Raw genomic sequence first — 26389 nt, forward strand, 5'->3', positions numbered from 1 at the left:
TCAAAAGTCAGAACATCCCTTAGATGTAGAATCTAAATAGGAAACATTAATGATGACACTTTACCCTCAATATAGCTGTGTATTATCTGCCATCTTAGGGCATTGTAAGTCTTTGGTGCCCTTTTTAGGAACAATTATTAATATCTAAGGTCATTTAGAGTTAATCTTCATGGTAAGCTCTGAGTTTTAGAGCTTTAATTATGTTTGAATAACTCAGTAAAAATAATTATATTTTCAAAGAAAAAACATACATCATTACTTTTTATACTACACAGGCTCTTTTTTGATTTGGTATAAACCTGGCAATGGCACACATGCTGATGGACTTTCACTTTGAAAGGTCGCCAGTAAATTATTAAATTAGTCTGCATTTTTTTCATTTCAAACACATCTAAACTGATAACAGTACGCAATCTTCAAAGCCATTAAGGAAGATTCAGACTAGGTTAGATTAGTAGGTGACAATATGTCCTCCACAATTGCTTGTAGAATATATAAAGGCCTTTCATTCAAACGTTTGTGTCATGTAAATGTTTCCTTTATGCAAGGTGTATCCAGAAAAGTAATGGAATAATCACACTATATTTATGGTATGGAAACGGCCAAGGTGTCATGGCGAGGAGGTGCAATGCAACTCTAACCCCCGACAATGTATGCTGCTTACTCGTCTGTCCTGCAGCAGGGCTGCGCTTGCTTAAGTCTATAACCATATGCTCCTGCATTTGCATCTTCATTAAATTAGAGCCCTGTGTCTGATATAAAAAGCATGATTTATTTTCGGGCAGGGAAGGTAAAAAGGGTAACATTATGGTGTAACACCATAATATTGTTTAAATCCTTTGTGTAACAAAACCACCTTGCCACTCTCTTTAAAAATCATTCAAGTGGTGCTGCAACTGACAGCAGAAAAATATCTAGTGCTTAAAACATTGAGAATAAATTGTGCATCAGTGCTTCTATTTATGCATATTTATGCATCTCAGAATTGCTCTTTGGAATTGTGCTGTAAGTTTTCCTTTGGAGTAGGATTTAGGGGTTATCGGTTAGCTAGCTTTGAGGTTTGAATAAATGGCATCACATTTGTAAAGGACGAATGGTTTGAATGCATTTCATTGCTGAATTAAATTGCATAAAATATAGTTTTGCCAATAGAACATCACACACCAGACAAAATAATTTAAAAGTTATTTAAATCCTTATCTTGGAGGACATTTATTGTTTTTCCATTCAACTGCCGCCCCCTGTGAACTAATCTTACTGCATCTCTTCTTTTATCCTGAAACTATAGAAGGAATTTCTAAAATAATAGGAAAAAAAAGGCATTATAATATAAAAAAATAATGTCTTACTCTAAAGATTAAAATAAAGTTATAAACAACATAAGTGCAACAGAATATTTGTTCGGACCGATTTCTAGATGTGAGAAGCTTGATAAATACAGGCGAGAGCAGGGGTGTCAAACATACGGCCCGCAGGCCGGATCCGGCCCGCAAGGGTGTTCACTCCAAAAAAAAATAATATTATTATTTTTTTTTTTTTTGAAGTACAAAATTAGCAGAGCTGGGATTCAAACCTCTGATCCTCTGCTTATAAGACAGACATGCAAACCATTGATCCACAGTCACAATTCATGTGAGCATTGATATTATTGTGTTAGAAGTCATTAAACATGGATCACGTCACGGAAGTGGCGTCACAAACGTGTCACAAAGCGAGGGAATCTGCAGAGGAGAGCCCAGGCAGATAAACAGAGGACTGATGTCTGAATTTTTGGTCTTTATGTTTCTAGTTAATTGTTGAAATACCTTAAATTAGAGTTTATCATCTAAAAACCTTCACCAATGATTTAAACATAGAGAAACATTGTCGTTAATTATGCGTTATTATGCTGTGATTTTACTGGTCCGGCCCACTTGAGATCAAAATGGGCAGCATGTGTTCCCTTCAGTAAAACGAGTTTGACACCCCTGGGCTAGAGTTTTAGTGCCCGTCTCTCAGGATGAGAGGAACATATCCAAAAGGCAGACAAAGTCAGGAGACCTTCATCAAGAGCTTCCAGAGCAACCCAAAGGCAGATTTAGAATAAGATAGAGAGGATTTTTCAAGGAAACGTATTAAATAAATGACTAAATTAGGGAATAGCACTGCGCTGAAAGAATTTAACATTCAAATAATCCATTGAAATGCACTGAGAACCATGACATTGTATCTGCATGAGAAACTATTTCAACAGGGCAAACACCTTTGCATTCGCTCGTGGTCGGTTTATACACAATGGCTTTACATTGAAAATAGAGCTTACCTGTGCTTGTAGAGGTAGAACGCAAATCCAGACAGGATGAGGGCAAAGAAAGGGACCAGGATCGCTGCGGCCACAGAGCTGCTGTTTGTGTAGGGGTTGGATGGGTCCATCGCCATGGTTACAGGGCCTGGTGATACAAACACGAATGAACGCACACATGCATGGACACAAAAACACCCTTTTGTGCATGTGTAATAGAGGCTTTTTGTATTATTTAGTCTGTATACTTGAACTCTGCAACTCTTGTTTATTTATCTCTGAAAATACGCTAACAAAAACATTTCAATAAGATTCCTTCAATTTGACTGAATATTTTATTCCCACTCTCAATGTGACATTGTTTAATAGGAAGATCAAGGCTGTGTTGTTTGTCGTGGTTGTTATTCGGGCTGACGCTCGACAGACGTACCTTGCCTCGTCAGATGGAACTTGCCAAAGTCTTTACTGTGAATATGCCCCTGGTAGACAAAAGTCTTCTGATCTGATTCTGCAGTCACCTGAAAAACAACACATTTCCTGTTCAGAGCAGTTTGATCATCTTTAATACGTTGTATACTTTGCATTCAGATGGAGGGGGGCTTCTGTCACGCTGGTTTCCTAAATTAGCGTTACAGTTATCTACAATTTGATAAGAGCTCTTTGACCAGGCAGGGGGAGACACTGTAAAGGTTCTTTCAGCATTAAAGAAGTATGTGATGATGGAGCAAAGTAATGCAGAATAATGTGCAACACAGAAGTAGAGAAGGATGGATGGTCTTCAACTCTGTGAACCAAAACCACAGCACAACGTTGTTGGGGGGGAAATGTAGTACAAATGCTTACTCATCACACATAGAATGTACTGTATGAGACAGGTGTGGTTGTAGCGTGACACTGTTTCAAACCTTATGAGCTTGAGCCTCTTTCTCCTGATTTTGCAGAGATGAGGAAGTGTGTTTTTTAAAAACTAAAACTCTTCTATCTCATCATTCACAGTTCAGATTGTGATTATTATCGCATATTTGGATGCTAGGTTTTAATCTTTCTAAAGAGTACAACAATACAATTAAAAAAACTCGAGGAGTATTTTTTTGTTCAGACGCTTAACTTTTTTTAAATCATATTTATGCAGAAAATAAGTAAAATCATAATTTATCATAATTAATTTTTTTAAAGGCAAGAAGTTGTGGATTTTGTAGCGATCAAGGTCAATAGAGACTGGTATTTATCTCATAGTCATATGAGCTGTAGAAGACCTAGGCTTCCGTTAAGCATCTTTTAATTACCTTCCTGCATTGTTGTGCAGGTTCATACTTCACATGAGCGAGCTCAAAGTTCAGACTGAACTTCTCATTATGCATGTACATTACTACATTCCTGTTACCACTATTTTTATCCACTTAAAATTCTGCCATCTAAACATTTGCATTACTTCATTTCAAACATGTTTCGACTACTTCATTGTACTCGTAGTGCATATGAAAATAAAGAACTTGAAACTAGTCTCAAAACCCGCGTACATGAAAAACAGGCGCGTGCACATGGCATGAGCACAGCGAACAGCATCTGCAGGAAGAAAATCATCATCACAGCAGAGGATTTCTGTGCCGCGTACACAGATGGAGTCCCATGAGCACAGGGCTCAACCCTCACTACGCACCCGCTCGTCAAGTTGACTTTGAGACTTTAAAGGTGGAGTAGCCCGTGCCTGATGTCTCCACTTGCTCAAGCCATGCCAGCGGCCTGCCACATAGTCCGTGAGTGTCGCTAACTGTTCCGAGCATCAACGATGCTCTCGTTATTTGCAAAAGGACATTTTCAGTTCACCGAAAAAAGGAGCAAGTTCAATGACTGCGCTCTTGTAAAAAGTAATGTGACTTGTGTTTAATAGTTCAAAGTATAGTTCGAACTCAATAAACTTTTTTTTTGTATGTGTAAATGTTTTAGCCATAAATCTACAGTTGAAACTGTATCTTCTAACTGTAAAATTACAGTTTATTCAGTTTGACTCTTTCCCTCCCCTTTTCTGTTATTCACAACACGATACATGTCTGTGTGCCTCCTTTCTCTTCTGTACTTCTGTCTTCCATCCCCAGTTGGAGAGTTGAGCTTCAAATACCACATCGAAATGTTACATGGAACATGAAAGCTGATTTGTCTTTCCTTTCAAACACTTAGCAATCAATGTTTTCACAGTCTTAAAAAACACACCATTGATTTTTCGAGAGAAATTATGAATTAAAAAATCACAAAATCTGAGCCCGGAATTTTGGGGTTTAATAGGAAGTTTTATGCTGGAACTATTTATCGACAAGGTCAGTAACGTCCTGGAGTCTCACGCAGAAACACAACCTCTACACAAAAGCAAAGCCGTCAATGAACATTCACCATCATTTATAATTTTTTATTTATAAGACATTTGAGAATATGTTAATCAATGTTTATTGTATTTCAACATCTGTTTTGCATAATATGACTGAGTATTTGTCAGGAATTTAAATACCCCGTCCAGTGTAGAGGGTGTGAGCTGAGTAATGTGGTGTGGACGATACTACATTAATGCAATGGGGAGGGATATTGATATTATGATATTGATTTTTGTTGTTCATAAAACAATGTGTAAACACAATATTAATTTTCAAATGTTTGATATAGAAAATGACAGGAAGTTTGCCTTACATATCCATCCATCGCCCAGTTGTCGTTTTTAAACTTGCTGTAGTAATGCTCTGTTGGCCCCTTCACCTGGTAGACCTTCAACAGCAGCTGGTTCTCCTCTGACTTGTAGGTACCTGGATGAACAGATATATAGAAAAACATTGTTTTGGAGTTACGAATAATGGTATTGAATCCAGTGCCATTCAAATGGCAGCAACTTAACGTCTAATTTGTGTTGCCACTTGGCAGGAAAAAGAGAAAGACATTGAGGCAAAGGTCCCATTGGAGGTAAACAGACAACAGACAGACAGACAGACAAAAGGAGACACTTTGACATTTCAAATTATGATCCTCTATTTCCTCTACCAAGCACTTGACACATTACTGGGGAGAAAGTGACATTTACCCTTCAGCTACATGTCTACTTGGTTAACTATAGTACCAACACAGGAACTGTGGCTGTTCAACATAACAAGTCCATATCAGATTCAAAATGAAATAGTTTCATACATTGAAAACCCTTTCCTCCTACCTGCAGAAAATCTTTTATGACCACGGCATCAAGCTGAACTATTGACTGTGAAATATTGTTGTGAAATGTCAAAACATACATGCGTGTCAGCGGGAGTCAGACAGTTTGATAAAGCATACTATTTTGGGGGTTCTACCTGTTTTGTTAACCTTCCAGCTATTTCCATACAATATATTCTGTATATCTGCAGTGCATTTGAATACAAATACATCATGTGCTCAAGAGTACTGCTGTGGGAGGTTATGTTGCTAAGGTACAGTAATAATGTGGCGCGTGTGTGGGGATTCTTCAGATGCGTCAGTGTAGCGGGGCACAAGTACCCAGTGCCCCTGCATGTTTTATTATTAACAGATTAGGGCTCAAACTCAAAGCACAAACCATTTTTTTCTTCCCTGTAGACTTTATAAAAAATGTGAATGTACTTGGGTGCGAAATAGGGAATAACACCAATTTCCATATAGATACCATGCTTTACTAAAAAAAGTGTGAATGAAATCCAGATCTTTATCAGCCTGCCGGGTATTTACACCTACAGTAGTGCATCTGCTAGTGTTATTTACACTGAATTCAAAGTGTTTTACATCTGTAATGTGATTGCTCTTTTTTTGATGTCCCTCATAATGGTGTTACAATGCTTCTTTATAGTTAGACAGGTCCATTGTACATTTACTTTGAATGTCATATAAATGTTATTACTTTCCATGCATTCTCTATATCCACATATATAGTTCATGGTCATCGGGGAGAGTATTTTCTATTTCGTGTTTATTTTATGATTCCATTTATGAAAATGATACTGGTGGATCAGTTCTAATTATTTTTGAAATCTAACAAATTATGAAATTTTTTTTGAGGCGTTACACAATGAAAATAATTTGTGAATCTGAATAATATTAGAGTTTGGTTTTTTTTACCTGACAGTCTGATTGACACTCCGCTGGTTTCCAGTAATGTGACGTTGACTCTGCCACTAGTAGCGTTGAACCCAGTAACTGTAAATGTGGTGGCCTGTCTTTTCCCGAGATACTCATAAAATCCACTCCACTCTGAGTTTGGGGAGAACACATCCACTGGAACTGTAACAGAGAAACAGAAACAAAAAGAAGATCACATTTAAAAGCATGTTTCAGCTATGTTTTTTAATTAAAAGAGAAAGAGCTGAAACTATCACCCGGCTCACATTGTGACAAATAACACCATTTATTAGGAAAAGGATCAACTTCAGCATTCTGGTTTTACCACCATTGCAACTTTTCTGCCACACATGATGCCACCGAAATGATTAAGATACGGGTAATTGTTAGGATTCATCCCATAGTGTTTGCCAACAAACAAGCAAAACACATCTACCTCTGGTTCCTTCATAACCGACTGCTACAATGTGTTAGTTTCTGGCAATCTCAACTAAGAAATATGACTGATTCAAAACTCAGCAGCTTAAGTATTCCTGCAAAACACTTTGGTCTTTTTCTTTGCTGTTCACTGGCTCCCTCTAAATGCATATATTGATTATAAAATCCTGCTTCAAACATACAAGGTATTACATGGTATTGTGCCTGAATGTTTTCACTGATTTATTTACTGCGTCTGAGGCTTTATCCTATAAATCTAAAATAAGACTTGCTGAGACAGAAGATCTGTGTAGTCAACAATCACTACATCCTTCCACCACAATTCTTTTTTAGAAAAGACTTTGTGGCTACCCATTTAGTTAAAACACTTTTAACTAAATATTCCAGTGTGTGCTGTCGTTGCTTATTCTGCATATGTACCTCGAATCTTGTTCTTCTGGACATCTGACTCTCCTCTGCCTTTGGGATTGACTTTCACTCCAACTGAAACATAACACAGCATTACATTTAGTTTAGCTCAATAGATGGTTAAGTTTATTGACAATATAATCGGTACAGATAGGCTTGGAAATAAGATAACAGGACTGACAAAATATGATACTTACAAATCATTGGAGAAGATTATAATCCCAATATATTGCAATTTGTCAATTCTGGGGTTACGAAGACTGGACTACTTTTTTTTTGTTTTCATTCACCACTATATACTCAGCCATCTTTGAGACGAGATCAAAGATGAGTTTGTGATACCTCAGCATTCATAGAACGCCTTAGGCTGACTTTCGAGAGCACAGCTATAATATCAGGATGAAACGCTGTATTTATCTTAAACCATTTGGGATTATGACATATAGTTAATATTCAAGGCTCAACATCAGCGCATTTTATACAAGCAGTGCATTTTTAAGATTGGATCTGAATACCTTTACATAGCGGGGGTTTGCCCGACCATCTCCCATCACTTTTGCAGGTTCTGTGCTCTGATCCTCCAGCCAGATAGAAACCGTCTTGACAGGTGTAGATCAGCGTATATCCCAGGGTAGGCAGGTCCATAGATCGAACATCAACATTACTGGGGGTCTCTGGCTGTCTGCATGAATGGGCTGAGTGAAAGGTAAGAGGGGAAAAAAGAGTTGTCACTTATTCCTCTCCCCAAAGCCAAAAATAGGTTTTGCATACAATACAACATACAGATCAACAAAAGAACTCATCAGTTAAAACAAAAATGCATTAATGAACACAAAAAAAGATTAATGCAACATACTGATTAAGGAAAATTAATATTAGTACACTAACAATTAATTCATTAAAAACAGACAACTATTCCTTACCTATGCATTCAGGTTGTGTCCCACTCCAGGTTAGGTTTTCTAGGCATGTTCTTGAGGTGGAGCCAAGGATGTGATAGTTCTTGCGACACTTGAAGGAAATCTTACTGCCAACCTACATGATTTAAAAGCACATTCATTTTAAAATAGTATAACACCTTTTATTGACCACTTACCTCATTGGTAACTGTTTTAATCTAAGAAAACAACAAATACCTCCTTTTATCAGCTTGTCTCTTTCAGTTAATTTAATATGCTTAGTCCTGCATAATATGGGTGGTGACCCACTGCTATCTTTGATGAGACGTCAAGGGAAATATGATATATGGATAATATCCAATTATACCTCCACAAACTGAAGGTTTTGCATGTTTGTTTGAATTCCATTACAAACAATATAATCCATTAACAGGTTCTTATCTGTGCCCCAGACAGTCTGGTCTGCAAGATCTGGTCTTTGTCATCTTCAAATAATTGTGGTTATAATTGTGGTTGCCACTTTTACCAGGCCTTTACTTTTTACTTTTGACTTGGCATTAAAGAATTAAAATTATGTCTGTCTTCTTCCAACTGTTTAAACTATTGTACAAGTATTGTGCACCATCAAGTCTGTCCTTGACGTCACACTTCAGCTGTTAAACTCAGTGTGTCATATACGCTGTGTATCATACATATGCCCTGTGTAACATACATAGGCTGTGTATCATAGACCTTGTGTATCATTGACCCGGTGTATCATCAAACATGTGTATCGTAGACCTTGTGTATCAAAGGCCCTGTGTATCATTGAACATGTGCATCATAGACCCTGTCTGAATACATTACACTGCATTGTAAAGGACACATTTCAGACGTGTTTTTGTTGGATGGACCTCCTGACAGAAGGACTAGAGAAGAAATAGCCATGTTAATAATTTATAAAGTTCTACTATTGAAGCTTCCAAACTACCACACATCTAAAAAAAAACAAATGATTGGCTCTTGTTTTTACAACTAAGGAGCATTGCAAACCTTTGGGACTCTCCATCTCAGATTGAGTTTATTATTCCTGAATTTTGTCATGTTGGAACAGAAGACTTTTGTTTCAACTGGTCTTTTCTGACAAGTTTATTTTTAATGTAAATTGAAAGACTATATAGTAGTTTTGCCAAGGAAACATCGACTGATGTATTTCTTACCTGAACGCCCTGACCCATGACTGGTATACCGTAGGCTGGAGTTCCTGGGTCACGACAGTTGTTGAAGGCTGGGTCTTCACACACACACACACACACACACACACACACACACACACACACACACACACATATTAATTATACTTATATACTTATTTATATTACGACATCCATTCAAGTATTTATAATAATTCTCAAAGCCAAAAGAAGCATTCTGACAATGCATACATGTACATTCAGTGAGCTTAACAATGTTCTCAGAACAGACATTTTAATCTTCAGTGCAAGGTTACATTAACTTTCACACTCATTTCACTAAGATTAGCGTAGTGTGTCTGTTGTGCTCAGTCATTGCAAAAGTAAATTGAGCAATATCTGTAATATGCAATATATTCTACGAATTTACCACACAGTTTATTTTGAGAGTAAAATCGTCTTCTGCAGAGCAACCTGTAGCTGAGTAAAAAAAGAACAATATTCTGCACTGAAAAAGTTCAGTAAGGTATACGTTCTAACACAATTCTAAAGTAAAGCAGTGGTACTTGAAAATGCACTACAGTTACTTTCAACCTCAGGAAGAACTTCTTCTGCATAAATAAATCTGTAGTAAAAAAGATTGTCATCATACAACAGCTTATAATGAAAGAAAGAAAAAAAGTTACAAAAAATAGTGAATACTGGTGTATATGGGTACCACCGTGGATACTTTTCTAAAGCAATGTACCGAATGAGAGATCATACAGTTATTTACAGAGGAAGAATGTGACCAAACCTCTATGACGGGTGTAGTGTTGATAAGAGGCTGCTTTCCATGTTAGCTATTACACAGTAAATCAGCTTTTTCTTTCTGATTTCATAACTTGTGACAAAATATATTCTCTTTAAAAAACACAAAAAGCTGAATTTCATCCAATAAATAATCAAGGGCTGATTTCAAATAATCCAATTCGGACATCAAAACTACACACTTCATCTATTGATTAGATAATATATTCAGCTGTTTCTGCACATGTACAAGAGTAAGCCCCCAAATCTTGTTTACCAATGATCTGTTTCACAAAATTTTCCTTTGCAGTAAACAAAATGTAGATATCCAACACAATACAACACCACAAGCTAATGTATTAAGTGATCAAATTATATGCAGCTAAAGTCTAAAGCTAACCATCATCATGGATGTATACTGTCACTCAGTGTGTTTAAAGGCAAAATGCTATTTGGGTTACTTGTGGTGGGATTACCTATACAGGCTGGTTGGTGGCCACTCCACATGCCATCGGCTTGACAGACTCTGGAGGCAGAGCCCACCAGCAAGTAGGGGGTGTGGCAGTAGAACCTGACCTCTGACCTGGATGGAAAAACAAATAGTCAATCACAGATACAAATAGTGACGAGGAAACTAAATTGAAGTAACTACCTGAGTGTATCATGACATGTATCAATGCTTTGTAACCAGAGATAGTCCTCACTTTAGATTAGGTCACAGAACATGCTTAATTAACACTTAACTAACAAGTGGTAACAACCTGCATTAATCATGAATTGCAGTATTTAAACACGTTTGTAAAGTGCATATCTTTACAAACATGTTTGAATACTGAATAAATAAATGCACAAATAAATTACATTTAAATAAAAAACATTATAATTTACTAATATTTTATAAATGATCTTATTAATCATCTATAAGTCCTTAATACTTAATTAAATCCATCATTTATAAAGTATAAAACCCAATCATGAAACACATATGAAACATTTATAACTGTTTATTATTGCATGCTTTATAAATGATGAATTAATGAGGTATTCATACTTTATGAATGGAAGTCCTATTTTAAGTCATCATCAACAGTATCTTTAGTTTATCACAGCAAAGGCAATACATCTTGACAAAATGTCAGTTGGCACATGGTATAGTTATTAAAAAATCCTTGCCAACCACCAGAAATTAAAGCAGCGACAAACATTCAGCAACAGCAGGTCTAAACAAAATGTGTACGGTAATTTGAATGAAGCACAGGTTTTTTGAAAAACTTGAAAGGCAATTTTCTTTGTGTTATTAATAGAAACCGATAATAAATGAACATGAAAAACTGATTTTGCTAACAACTGACCTGTAAGAAAAGATGTTCCCCTCTCTGAATCCACCTCCAGGGGAGCCAGAATCACCACACAGGACAGCTGCAGTGAGACAACAGATACAGTCAGGACGTCCACTGCGTTTGAGTTGCTAACATTACTAAAGGGGAAAAAGTGATGTGCATCAGTTAAAGCTACTGAGCAGAAGTTTAAAGGTAGCAAAGGCCACCTAACTTACGCAAACACTGCGGTACATCCCCAGTCCACGTCCCGTTCCCCTCACAGGACAAGACAGCAGGCGTGGACAACTGGTAACCATGAAAACAACTGTAGCCAACACTCGAGCCCCATGAATGGTCAGTTCCTTCTACTTTACCATGGTGTACTTGAGGAGGAGGTCCACACTGGATAACTGAAACACACACACACACAAACACACAAACACACAGATGAGAAAGATCACCCATTGAGGATATAATATAATGTAAATTAACACAGCTCAAGTTACCAAATGCTGGATGACTTTACACTGCTGCCTCACGACCATAAAGGTGCTGTGCTGTAATCTTCCCGAGTTCTTCCTGTGTGTGTGTGTGTGTGTGTGTGTGTGTGTGTGTGTGTGTGTGTGTGTGTGTGTGTGTGTGTGTGTGTGTTTGTGTGTGTGTGTGTGTATAACATTTGCATGTTCTCTCAACCAGGTGCTCGGTATCCAAATACAGCTGCTAGCTGTGACTTTAGGTGCATTTCTGTTGGATTTCCTCCCATCTGTCTTGCCTTAGCGTCTACGGTATACAATATACTGTCGACTGGAATTACATTTACATTTCTCTTACAATGCAGCTAGCAGTATACAACAGATACCGATAGTTTAACGATTGGTTTGCCAATAATATACTGTTATAGAATATTTATACTTCATTTGATCAGTTAATATCTGCAATTCTATCTTCAGTCGAGACAAATAAATCAGACTAAGATAAGCTCTCAGAGATGTAAAAGTCACAAAGACAAAACAGCAGGTCAGACTTGTCTCTGTGTCAACCCCAGCCTGCATAAAGCCAAATGCAGAAACACACCACATAGTGCTGACCAAAGAGCGACACCCTGTGCTTTCCTTCTCTCATCCTTGATATATAGTTTCAAAAGAAGTGCTTCTTATGAGGGATTCCCAATAGTATATGACAAGATGGCTGCGGATGGGCGACATGGCATCAAGTGAAAACCAAAGAACAGCAAAAGCAGCCGTGTTCACCATATGGACATTTACTGTCTTAAAGCAGTAGATGACCTAGGTGACCACATTTAAGTTGCTTAAGCAAAAGACAAACCACGGTCACCACAGACGGATAGTTTCTGAAAAGGTATTTGGGGTTTAACACAGTCTGTGATGGCTTTCTGCTTCCACTGTGGTAATTGGGAGTGAACTGTGATATTGTTTTTCTCGAGTCTGCTAAATTGAATGCTGATAACATTATTTACAATACTATTCAATCAACCTTCTTAATTTGAAACACGGTTCTTTGGGGATTTTTGCACAATTTTTAGCCTATGATTGCATGCACCTGAGGTGCACATTCATACATGCAAGCGAGTTGTATGAGCACAGACATCTGGAAATGTAACGTAATAATACCTTGATCAACATCTGTGTGAGTGCATGCCTGAGTGTGCGTGTGTCTAACACCCTAAGATGATGATAACCATCTGTATGGTTTCAAACATCTAATAAAGTCAGTGTAATTTGCATCTAACCAGGAGACAGATGGTCTCACACTCCATTCATTCTGCTATGATGACATACAGAGAGGAGTGTACGTAAGTATTGACACAGAGAGAGAGGCAGACACACAGACAGCACATACATGCTGTATATGCAGCAATGACAGAATGCAGTAATAGAACAAGCATTGTTTCGACAATAATGCTAAATATACACACCATATGGACATCTCCATCTCATCGTCATTCGCTCAGTGGTACTCCTTATGTCTGTATTCTGTTTTGTTCTCTTTTTTTTCGGTCAATTTTTTATCATTTTCTTTTTCTCGGTCTCTTGCATTATGACAGTCTTTTGGAAAATGCACCAAAACAATTTTTAACCTCAATGAATAACTGTAATATTGGGGTTTCTAGGCAACTGCTAGGCGCTAGCAGCAAACCAAACAGTTGACTAATTCTGGCTTTGTATGTCAGTCGTGTCCCAAAGAAGCCTTGCATCTCCCCAAAGTCATACTCCCAGAATTGTAAAATTGTAGTTTTTAGTTTAATTTCCTCATGTCATTCTACTCCACTCTACAAACGTGTTCTGCTTGTTGTTCGTCCAGTTCATACCTGCACACAATACTATGCCAAACCCAGTTAAAGTAAAGTTTGTTCCTTTCAATTCAATTCAGTTTATTTTGTCCAGCCCAGAATCACAAATTACACATTTGCCTCAAGAGGGCTTTACAATCTGTGCATATACATCTTTTCTGTAGTGCGACTTCATAAACAAATGCTAGTGACTAGCCAACAGCTAATGTGAATTAAAATTAATAATTAAGTCATGATTGTTGACTTAATTAAGTTTACAAAATTATTAACTTGTGTGGTTAATATTCTAAAACAATATTTCTGCAGGTCTTTGGTGCCAAAAGAACTACAATTTAAAGTTTCTGAACTCTCTTATTTTCTCTTTGTGACTCTCCCTTGTTGTGAAAAGACAAGGCTGCCTTCACATGAGTCTGGAAGAGCAACTCCCACAGCTGCCTGTCTGCTTGCGCACCTTTGCATTTCACTCCATTACTGCGATCATTGATTCCTTTCCCTCTCCCCATCTTTTCTTCTTTCCTCCCACGTCTCCATACTGTTCTTCTTACACTTTGGTCCCCTGCTTTCTTCCTGCTTTCTTCCAATGTCTCAATCCAGCACTTCTTCTCCCTTTCTGAATATACCTTTCTTCCTCGTCCTTCCGTTTCCAGCTCTAGTCCTTTGTTTTACCCTCTTCCATTGCTCTGTTGGTCTCCTTCTCAAACCATTACTGCCTCTTCCACTCTCCCTTTATCTTTTGGGTATATCTCTCTTGGCGCAGTTCAGCCAGCCAACACATTTTATGGGCTTAATCCCTTTTCTCACTGTGTGTTTACAGGTTTGGGGCGGGTATTGATTTGTCCCTCTTTGTTTCTCCCATCAGTCGCTTCCTCTCTCTCAGTTTGCTGTAGCTTTCTCCTTGTAACCCTACTGATGGCTCATCACAATCTCTCCGTCTCCTTTTCATTCACCCACTTGACAATCTCTTCTTCCACTCCACCCCCCATTTGCTTCCACTTCTCATTCTCCGCATTTCTCTCTGTGTCATTTTTACATCTCCTCTCTTGGTTATCTAATGTGTTTTACCACTACACTTCTTTGTCCCGCCCCTTTACTCATTTTTTTCTTTCTTTCATTCATTCTCTCATTTCCATGTGCCTCCTCCTCATTACTTCCCTTGCTCACACCTTCCTTCTAAATTACTTGATTCTTTCTGCCTGTCAAGCTACACTGTTATGGCTTAAAACTCCTTCATTCAATATATTTCTGTCTGTGCATGTGTCTCTATGTGGGAGGAAGCTGTTGTTCCAAAAAAGGATCAAATGAAGACTCGTGGATGCTTTGAGGTGGGGGGAAGGAGGAGAAAAGTGAAGAGCAAAGGATTGGCAAAAAAGAAAACACAGAAAGGGAGGGGAAGGAGGGGAGGAGGGGTTTAACAGAAAGAGGAGCTTGCAGCATTTTCCTATACTGCTATCTCTCCACTGTTTCCCATTCTTCATCTTTCATTCTCATTTTCTCTTTTAAACTTTCTGCGCCAGTCTTATTCTATAACACCTACTACAGTATCTTTTACTTCTCTGGTTTCCCTCTCTGTGCATCACTCTCTGGTTCCCCCTCAGTAGCCTCTCTGCCGACTTTCTCCGTTTTTTCATCTCAATTCAAAGCCTCTGCAACTGCAGGAGCCAGCTTTTCTGTTTGTGGGAAGACACGACAGGGATGATCTCAGGAAACATTCCTTTTTACTGTTGTAAAGTATCATAGTCGAAACTCAAAATATGGGCTTTTGCAAAAGTCAAATACATTTATATTCCAATGCGTTCTTTTTTCCCCCTTTGTCTTGTGAAAGAAATGAGGCTTCAGGAAACAGATGCTGATTTAACACTTTGTAAATGTGAAGAGCAATGTGACTCTTCTCTTGGTCTCACTAATGTACAGCTGTCATTTTAGTATGCCCGCCTGCATTGGAATATGACTGTTCTTATGTAAAGATGATACATGTGATATTCATAGTCTTAATTTAGCAGCAAACATCTATTTTACAGTTATTTTTAGTGATTACAGTTTTCCAAACAGTAAGTATATTACAGGTATTAATCCACGTAACGCTGTGTTAAAGAAAGCACTTTTTATTTGTGCTAGGTAAGCTTGCGCTATGATGAAGAGAATGCACAGCAGGTCGGTATGCATCTATGCATTGTGTCAGGTTGAACTTGGTGGACTTTTAGGTGTATATTACCTTCGGCGCATGTGTGACCACACCCGGAGGGAGAGGAAGAGACAGGCCTGGTTGTAATTGAAAGTGAAAAGTGATTGTGTGTTGTCTTCATGTATGTCTTCTGTTTTGGTGCAGCAGCAAAACAGTTCGGGAAATATTCATCAGCAGGTGTGGCGATTATTAAATACTCTCTCAGCCAGTCACAGTACTGGTCTCATATTTGGAAAAAAGGGCTATGATGCGCTCTGGAAACCGGACATCTTGTCCATAATAAAACAGCAGAATATCGAGTTATAACCGACCAGTCTGATGGCTGTAACCTTGTTTTGTTGTAATTGTGAAAACATTTTTTAAACACAATTTAAATCAAATATAAATAAAATAACTTAACTTAATAGAAATGTATGAATGTTTATTTTTAAAGAATTATGGCTTGTATAAATTAGATCTATTTGCAAGATGCAGTTTTTTCTGTGGATGCATCATCCGATGAACTCAAAAGCTGCTGTTCTTGTCCATCATCTCTTAGAAAGTAGTTATTTAGAGCGTTAGGTTTCTTGCCTTTACAGCTGGGTTTGGTTTGGTTCCAGGTTCCATCTTTAGTGCAGAGCAGAGTGCTGCGTCCAGGTGGCTCCATCAGGTGACCAGGGTTACAGCGGTAGGTCACCGTGTGGTTGAAGGCAAACTCCCTCCCCAGAAAGATCCCATTTGCTACTGGGCCAGGATCTCCACAAATGATCACTGAAGAAGGTGAGATAAATGTGACAGGGGTAAAATTTTTTTACTACAACTATAACTCACTGTGTTTTTCAACATAGCCTGAAAAAAACCCAATGTTTTTACTTGCCTGCCCCTTAACTTCATCCTCCTAATCATCTCTCACAGACTTTCCTGAAGGACAACCCTGCTTCTTTTCCTCCTGAACCCCAAACTTCTGTCTGACTCTGTTTAACTATACAAGCTGAAATCTCAGAAACAACAACTTTACCAATGCACAGGCCTGTACCTGGACAGCAGCATGTTGACGATTCCTTGCACAATTTTGACTACTCTTGGATCCTGTACGAAAAAAAACACTACTATGCATGCACCCACCCTGATAATACTTTCAGTAGTACCTAAGTGCTTATGAAACTGGTTCAACCATTTCTTTTTTCCACGCAATAATGACTATACCTCCTGCTGCTACCACTAATAATTTCAGAAATGATAGTAATAGGAGAGGCAATGCTATGAAACATATCCTACCAGTACAATCTGGGGGTTGTCCTGTCCATGTCCCATTTGTTGTGCAGTGCCTGGTTGTCAGGCCTGATGTTTTGAAGCCGTCCCAGCATGCATAAGCCACCGAGCTTCCGAAGGTGATGCCATCACTGAAGACAATTCTGCCGTGTGCCGGGGTGCCAGGGTTACCACAGGATACAGCTGAGAATTGAGGAAATATAAAAACCGCAGTGATTAATCATTAATCATAGTGAAATTATCAGTGTGTTGTCTTGCTGTTTCTCAAGGCTGATCAGCTGTAAGCTCCAATGATGAGCATATCACTGGAGTCAGCTAGAAATAATGCAAAATAGCTCCTCAAGGTAGTGAGGCTGATTAATAACTAAAGATTGTTGGATTGATTCCCAGCCTTGAATGATAGCTTTACAGTATTCCAGTGGTGTTCCACAAGGTAGTAGTACATCTACAGCAACCAATATAACTGCCACTGAGCAAAAGCTATGAGCCTTAAACTGGTATAAGGACAGTATCAGGTCTCACTTACTCTCAAATACTCAAATACAATGCTTAAGCACTGTCGTCTCACATCAGGAGGGACCCGATCCCCGGGCTCCACGCCCTTCTGTGTGGAGTTTGCATGTTCTCCCGTCGCAGCGTGGGTACACTGCAGGTTCTCCGGCTCCCACAGCCCAAAGACGTGCAACTATGCATGTAAGAAGTTGAAACTAACATGCCATCCCTGACGCGTCCAAAACTGATGCTAGAGGCGTAACTCTCGCGTCGTTATTTGAAGCTTCTTCTGCTTTTGCAACACAGCAACATTCTACAAGCAGGCAACATCATTTTTTTAGCTCTCCAATGATACGGCAAAGCGTCTTCCAATAATGTCTTTGTTTCACACTTTTCGGTTTCTTCGAGAAGAACATTTCTTGGCCAGTTCTCAGTGCTTGTTAACGACATAACTACGCCAGCGAGCAGTTGAGCAGCACTTCAAAAGTGGCTGAAAATGTGGCTGACCATAGATGGCTGAGCAACTAAACTGCCAAGCATGGAGAAACGCTCTGCTCGTCCTGCTACATTGATTTAAGTAGGAATGTCTGCTCTATTCTGTGTCTAGATTACTGAGGCATGTCAATCCCAAATTTTCTTTGTTTTTTAACCACTGCCGGTCTGTTAGATTGTAAGAAAAAACTATCTTGGAGGGCAAAATAATTTAGATGACAAGGTGCTACCTCTCTGGTCAAAAATAGGAATCCATTGATCTTCAGTTTGATGGCACAGAAAATGAACGGAAGATAAATTAATTAGCAACCAACCACAGTACATTTCAGCAAAGATCATGACAACTGACAGCCTTTTACAATCAAACCCCATAATGATGGGATTCATTAGTTAGAGCCCTTAAGAGCTCTGTCCATGAGTGTGTGTGTGTGTGTGTGTGTGTGTGTGTGTGTGTGTGTTTGTGTGTGTGACAGAGTGTGTAGGTGGAGCATGTCATGCGTGTGTATGTGTACAGCAGCTTAGTGCCTGTGAGTGTTATCCGTATACGTGATGTGAGCAAAAGTCTATATAAGTGTATGTGTGTATGGATTTTGTTTGTGTCTCCGTGATAGATTCCCATCAGCTTTTAACCACTATTAGCTTAATGAAAAAACACTGTAGACAGACATAAATAATTAGGGTTGCAAAAACACAACACTGATGGGGACACAAGAGACACACACCTCAAAGGTAAGACTAGAGCGTTGTCTCTCGAGGTAGACGTAATGTTAGTGATTCAGTGCGTGTCGGCAAACCGAGACTCAAAATAGGGAAATACAGTAGCTCTTTGTCAAACAGTCTCAACCACAAGCTGTGAAAAAGTTGAAAAACTGTTTAATATGAGTTTAATACAGTCCAGTCCTGTATTTGGCAGCTCTAAAGTAGTTTTGAAGGGGGTTTGCTTGTGTTTTTCCCCCTCTATAATGTCTGAAAATATGTATTCCTGGCATGGAGGAAAATCCCATTATGGGATTCTATTAACATTCTAAGAGATTTAAAAATATATTTATATATATATTTTTTACTATGCAATCCCATGCATTACCTTTAAAATGTAAATCAGCAGATGAAAATAACTTGACAAATGACAAAATATACAACATTTTGGCAGTTCGATTTAGCAGCCACAAATATATAAATAGATCTACTGATGATTTTTCCTATTTAAGTCAGTGTGTCTTTTATGCAGTATACTGGTGTTGTTTTGGGTCACAACCACACAAAAATATACAATAGTACTGACACATATGACTCACTCTTCTTACCCCTATCCACTTAAATTAGTCATAGGACAACTTATCTCTCCAACCAAATATAAAATCTGTGTCATAGTACAAGTTATGGTTGGGAATAGGGAAGGAAATAAAGGCAGCAGATTAGGATTCCAGTGTCTCTACAGCACTATGAGAACCTAGTTTAATTTCCCCTAAACTCCCATGAGGTTTAAAGAGAGTGTCTTTAAAAACTGCTGTTGTATAGGACACATTTTATTACCACAGCGCTGTGGAAGATCTAGCTCAGTTCTTTATATCTGGGCCACACAGAACTCACATGCACACACACATATAGTTTAAGTCTTCATCATTTGCCACTGCTAGTTCACTAAACCTCTCTTGTTAGCTGAAACTAGATTACCAAAGGTACTTTTTGGCTTGTGTAGGGCAGTTGTGTGAATTACAGACTGTAGCAATTAAATAAAAATCAACTGATGTATGTAAATGTATCATATAAAAATACATACATTCATAATATACGTCTACAGCCATACGTATTTGGACTTTGCCTATTTACACTCATGCAACAGATTTTTAAAGAAAAAGCTTCAATATGTGGTTGAAGTGTAGACTTTCATCTTTGTTTCAATGGATATGATACATATATGGCATGTTTAGGAATTACAGACATGTTTACACAGTCACCCACATTTTCAGAAGTTCAGAAGTAATTGGCCAAACTAACATAATAGTGAATATAATGATACTGTTTAATACTTGGAGAAAAATCCTTTGCAGTAAATGATTGCCTAAAGTCTTCCTCCGATAGTCAGCACCAAACGCAGAGTTTCCTCCTTTGAGATGCTTTTTGTGGGTCGGTCTGCCTTCAGTTCTATCTGAAGTAAATTAAAAGCATTTATTTACCTTGAGAAGCCCTAGGGATGTTTTCACAGTATGTTTTGGGTGAATATCAATCTGTAGTGAGAAGCACCGTCCAATAAGTTTTGCAGCGTTTGGCTGAATCTGAGCAGATACTAAAGCCTCAAAACTCATCCTGCTACTTCTATCAGCTGTGACATCATCAATGTACCAGACATACCAGCCCAAGCCATAGCACTGCCTCCCCTTGTTAACCAGATGATGTAGTTTGCTTCAAATCATATATTATGTATAATATATAATGTTACCAGAACATTATAACAGGCACTCTGGAGCAACAACAAGTTAACATATATACATATATAGTATATAAATATGTGTCCTTTTTTTCTGAACAGGTACTGTTCATTAGTAAGGGTCCCTGTGAGGGTCCCTGTACATATATATATATATATATATATATATATATATATATATATATATATATATATATATTAGGGCTGGGCAAAGTTGAAAAAAATTAATCGCATGATTTTTTAGCGATTATTCGCATTATGTGCCGAATTCAACAATGAAGTGAAAAACTATGTGTATTGCATGCTTTTACTTTAAAGTAATGTTACTAGAACAATATAACAGCACTCTGGAGCAACAACAAGTTAACATATATACATATATAGTTTATAAATATAATATATATATATATTTTCTGAACAGGTACTGTTAAGTAGTAAGGGTCCCTGTGGGGGACAAGCCACTTCTCCTTTGGTCCATGTTCAGTCTGTTGCTTACCTTAAAGATGTTGAAGACCAGCCATTGATTCACTTTATACAAAAGCAATAAGTGCTTTTCATGTTTTCAGTTCAGTTTTTCTTCCTCAATGAGAAAAGTCCAGTCTGTGTTAACTTGAACAAGCGCACTGAAGTCTGATTGAATGAGGTGGAGATGTGAAGGACAGCTGACAGGTCTCAACGGCGGCTTTGCGCATGCGCGATTAATGTTCAATCCAGGGACGCGGAGCTTGCAGCGCTGCCGGTGACGCTTGTGAAGATTTGTGAGGTGACTCGCTCGCGCGGTGCTCGTTAAGTACAGAAACTACAGAAAAATATGTGCTTTCACATCTGGCTCAAGTCGGCAAATAGTCCGGTAATGCTACGGAAGCCCGAGGGCGGAAGTAAATTATCGCCTTCAAAGTAAAAGCCCCCCAATTTTTTTTTTTTTTGCAGTTAACGCATGATCAAATAATTAACGTCGTTAATTGATTGAAAAGTTAACGCGATATTAACGCGTTAACTTGCCCAGCCCTAATATATAATTATTAGGGCCAGATATAAATATATCTTGGTTGGGACCCAAAGGTAATCTCAAATGAGACAGAGGTAACTTGATTTCAAATTGCACGATGTTTTCTAATTATGTTCAGCATATGTGTATTTGTCAAATCTATGTCTTTTTTTCTTGTTTACTGGTAAACAGGATCAATAAGCACATGAAAAGAATATTGTGCAAAACAGATTATGAACATCCATTTGACTCCAGGCAAAATTAATGATATTCAATACTATATAGAACCAAGCACTATGATGGAGTGAGCTGCATTATAGATGTCTTGTGACATTCATTCCATCTTTCGGTATAGTCACATTTTTATGTAGCCACATAAATCACACAAAGTCATTGCCACACTTCCCCACCTTGACAGACTGGCTGTGTGCCGCTCCAGGTGCCGTTGTGAAGACAGGTCCTCTCGGCTGAGCCAATCAGACTGTATCCCGCCTCGCAGCTGAAACGCAGCAGGCTCTTGGTTTTAAATTCTTCCCCTCCCAGACGGGCACCGTGGGGAGGCATCCCTGGGTCTCCACAGATTCCTGGACTTACCCCTATAGCGAGACAAGAGACATTAAGTGAATGTACTAAACACACACCAACAGCCAGATACTTCAACACCACTGAATTAACCAAGAAAAGTCCTGCGCAGATGAGATCCACACACACATGTAACCACATGCACAGAAAATCTAAGACACTAAATAAAGTCAATGTGAAACCACAGCTGCATTGAACGATGTCCATTAGTCTCCTAATAGGTTTTTAGTGATTTTATTTAAGTAAATAGTAACACACTGAACAGAGAGGCTAAAGATATAGGTGAACATTCATGCTACAGGTCAAAAACAATACCTAATAAGTCTTTGTGATGTTTGTCATCTCATAACCTCTGTTGCAGAAGATGCACAAATATTTCACCGACTCAACCTTTTATATATAGTGACACATAAACTTTACAGTACATGCACATACTCGTATATTCAAGATTGGTAGAACTGAACTTTGCATTTGTTCTAGCAGTAAAAGCACTGAGCATGTCACAACTTCAGCAGCTTAAATTCCATCGGTAGGGATTTGAGAGTCTAAGAGGGTACAGCTCCAAATGCAGCGCCTTGCATCTCAATGAGGTCTTCAGCTGCAGGATGGATTCTGTCCTGCTGAGCGTTCTGTTTTGAGGCCAGCAGAGTAAGCTTATTGCATTTCAGCCATTGAGACAGTTGATGCTGAGTTTGGAAACGATCATTTGTAGTGTTGTATTCTGCTTAAGCCTACTGTAAAGCAGCGCTCACAACCTGAGAAATAAACCCAAACTCTTCAACCTCATTTTCCCTGCCTGTTCCTTGCGCATCTAGCTCAAGCCAGGTAACACATCTCATGATACACATGTCTCTGTTCGAAGTCTTAATGTAGAGAAGCTGTTAAATTTCAATGAGTGTGATTGCCCTATTATTGCTCTGGATTTAAAACACAGCAAAAAGGCCAGTATGGAAATGCATGCCAAGTAAACAGATTTATCTAGGCTCTGAAATTCTACCAGCTGAACACCACTAGGCATGTCTCTTTATCGATCAGTGTGCTTTTACCAGTGCAGTATGGTGGCGCTCCACTCCATGAGCCGTCCTCCTGACAGTGGCGAGTATTATTCCCCACCAGCAGCCCTCCAGGCAGACAGGAGTACTGTAGCACTGCACTGTATGTCCAACTGTGGGTTCCAGTCACTACTGCATTAGGAGGCACACCCGGGTCACCACAGGAAATGGCTACGGAGACAGTGAGAGATTGAAAGGGATGGTGTTAGTGTGTGTGTGTGGAGGGGGGGAGACTGAGTCCAACTTTATACATTATCTTAGATATTACTGCATTAGGTTGTACAGCTGGGTCACTGCAGGAGACAGCGAGAGGGAGAGGGTGACATCAAGGGAGGGGGTTGAAAAACCAAGTGTCTTTTGTTTTTAATGTGTGTTTGTGTTAAAGTACACACAGGGAAAAAAAAGGGGGTTCTGTGAACTATAGCAAAGACAAAAGTTGAATTTCTAATTTACTGTCCAAAATACACACAGATAGCAGATGAAACATTCATTAAGTTTGTGGAGGGGAGCAAAAAAATAAACATTTTCTTATCTTATCTTTTTATATCTGAGTTTGAAAAACTTGTGGTATTGCGCAATAATAACTTAGGAAACAAGATTTATTTATGTGTTCCAAACTTTAATATTACAAAGTAGGTTTCCTTTGCTAATGTTTACCTTTATATATATATTTCATAATATTTTTATGTCAAGAAGGAACATGAAGGGGGAAGAGAGACAGGACTATATGAGATGCAACATCCAACATTGGCTGAGATGCATCACTACTTATTTACTGCACATTTACTGCATTTACTTATTTACTTGTTTTTTTATCCAAATTTTATACTTTCACTTGTACAGTTAAATGTTCCTTGTTGTTGTTGTTGTTGTTGTTGTTGTTGTTGTTGTTGTTGTTGTTGTTGTGTTTTATGATCCACCCTCCGGGAAGACAAATTCCTCCTTTGTAATAACTTACGCGGCAATAAAACGTTTCTGATTCTGATTCTGATTCTGACAACAAACTGGGAATATTGCAGTTATGTGTACACCTTAATTAACCATTAACTGCATGCTTTTTATCCCTTTTGTTATTTTGCTATATTAACTTGTACACACATTAACAGAACTTCTACTGCTTTGCATATGGCTAGAATTTGTATTAAGTTTAAATGAACTGCTTGTGAGAGAACCAATAACTCATCTTAAATTAAATTAGAAAAGAGCTTTGTGAAAAAAAAAACCTAGTAGAAATCGTTTTACAGTGTCAAAGCAATGGACATTAGCAAAAAATTGCCTTTTTTTCCCCTTCAATTTAAGAAAAAATTGACGTTTTACAGTCCACACATTTCTGGAGGACACAGATATGAAACTGTTCTTGATTTTCTATTTCTGCCAAATGTCCTCCGAAATCTCCCCTCAACCTCAAATTGTATTCCCTCCATCCTCAGTCATCACCCATCTCCCCCCAATTTTTCCGATAAGACCTTACTTCTCGAATGCAATGCTCGATGCACAGACACCAGCGCCTCACCGGTGTCTGCTTCTCTTTGTCTCTCTCTCTGTCTAGTTCCTCATTTGTTCTGTTACTGTGTGCTCGTTATGTGGTCCTGTTCGCCTCTCTGTGCTTCTCTCTTCACCTCTGAATCAGCCTTCTTGAATCTCTATGTTTTTATCGGCCATTGTGGGTCTCTGAACACGAATACGCATTGCTCTAAGAAACACACGCTCACCTTTTTTTCTGAGCACACACACGCTCAAACCTTTAAGCCTCTCTCTTTCATATTCGTGTCCTCTTTTCCCGTTTACTTCCCTCCCATTTTTCGCCCTAGAACCCTCTCTAATTCTCTCAGTTTCTCATTTGCACCTCATCTTCCTTCCAGTGGCTCTCCAAGCCATTTCACTCCTCAAATGGCTTTTCTTGACAAATATAAAGACAAAATGAATAGAAAACCACCTGTCTATGACTACCTGTGTTCAACATGATAAACCTTTGTATACATTGTTTTTGGAAGAATTCCAAAAGGAACTTCTTCGCAGTAGGGCAAACCTTTTTCTTTATGGTCCTATGCATGTCAATCTATTGCTCGTTCTGTCTCAGCTTCTGTCTCATTTATCTTCTGAACTTGTTTCGACAGTGTTCCTTTAAATTCAAATAATTCTTGAACTTTGTGTATTTGTCCATCCATACCCAGGCATCGAGGGATTGGTCGGTCCCACCGTCCATCATGCTGGCATGTAAGGAGTGCAGAGCCTAGCAGGTAGAAGCCACGTTTACAGTGGATTGCCACAGTTACACCATAGCTGAAGACTTCTGGGTAACGTAGGCCAGACTGGCGCACACCATTCTCCACATGGCCGGGATCAGAACAGTTTACCACTGCAAACAAGAGCAGAAGACACTGTTGGAACCTTTTCAAACAGGTCTTATTGACGGGCATGTTTCTTCACTTTGTTTGGGTCCAAACGGTTCACATGGATACAGATGGATATACAGTAGATTGTACTGAGACACCAAGTATTCAAAGAAAGAAAAGTGGAGAACAGAAGATGAGATGAGAGAAAGCAAGACAAGAGAAGACAAAACCAGGCAAGAGAAGAGATGCAAGAGCAGAGAAGCAAAAGAGAAGACAAGACAAGAGGTGAGAACAGAAGATGAGATGAGAAGAGATACAAGGCAAGACAAGAGAAGGCAAGCGAAGAGAAGGTAAGAGAAGAAATACAAGATAAGAGAAGACAAGACAAGAGGAGCGAGACAAGATGAGACAAGAGAAGACAAGAGAAAGCTAGAGGAGGCAAGAGAAGAGAAAACAATAGACACTTGTTTGTCTTCCTAAATTTGAAATAACTATTATTTTGTTGACAATAACATCTTCACTTTGGCTGTTTCTAAATCCCTCAATAACAGCTTGCTTTCAAGAGAGCAATACGTTGATGTATTGGACACACTTTATTCATCATAATTTTTCCTCATCTATGCATTTTGGGATTGTCAGTGGAATGTAGTGGAAATGTAATGGATGCTAGTGTTCTGATCTATTGTGTGAATATTTTAGAATACTATATTGTGCATACATTTCACACAGGAGGGAACACTTGGGGCACTAAAATAAAACAGTTTACAGTGCATATGCCCTATTAAGTAAATAGGGAGTAATTCCGGACAGAACTAACTCAACTAACTTTGAATGTGATGGAGCTGAAACTTCACAGAAAACAGGA

The 26389-nt window shown here is 38.6% G+C and overlaps 1 protein-coding gene across 2 annotated transcripts in view; it reads right to left on the reverse strand.

The window, feature by feature from the left end:
- Positions 1–26389, reverse strand: part of csmd1a (CUB and Sushi multiple domains 1a) — a 363484-nt gene that overhangs the window by 9055 nt on the left and 328040 nt on the right. For both annotated transcript variants that reach the window (XM_068586302.1, XM_068586216.1), the window contains exons 58-73: positions 25359–25547; positions 23183–23359; positions 21965–22150; positions 17161–17337; positions 16474–16653; positions 11647–11820; positions 11444–11510; positions 10568–10674; positions 9330–9403; positions 8155–8266; positions 7747–7926; positions 7244–7306; positions 6386–6547; positions 4961–5073; positions 2712–2799; positions 2303–2429 (exon numbers count right to left, since the gene is read on the reverse strand). In XM_068586302.1, the coding sequence (XP_068442403.1) occupies positions 2303–2429; positions 2712–2799; positions 4961–5073; positions 6386–6547; positions 7244–7306; positions 7747–7926; positions 8155–8266; positions 9330–9403; positions 10568–10674; positions 11444–11510; positions 11647–11820; positions 16474–16653; positions 17161–17337; positions 21965–22150; positions 23183–23359; positions 25359–25547 (2176 nt within the window). The remainder of the gene's footprint in view (positions 1–2302; positions 2430–2711; positions 2800–4960; positions 5074–6385; positions 6548–7243; positions 7307–7746; positions 7927–8154; positions 8267–9329; positions 9404–10567; positions 10675–11443; positions 11511–11646; positions 11821–16473; positions 16654–17160; positions 17338–21964; positions 22151–23182; positions 23360–25358; positions 25548–26389) is intronic.

The sequence above is a fragment of the Clinocottus analis genome, unplaced genomic scaffold (assembly GCF_023055335.1).
Source record: "Clinocottus analis isolate CAN_PGR_092001 unplaced genomic scaffold, fCliAna1.0.p SCAF_1, whole genome shotgun sequence".
In the NCBI taxonomy this organism is placed as follows: Eukaryota; Metazoa; Chordata; class Actinopteri; order Perciformes; family Cottidae; genus Clinocottus; species Clinocottus analis.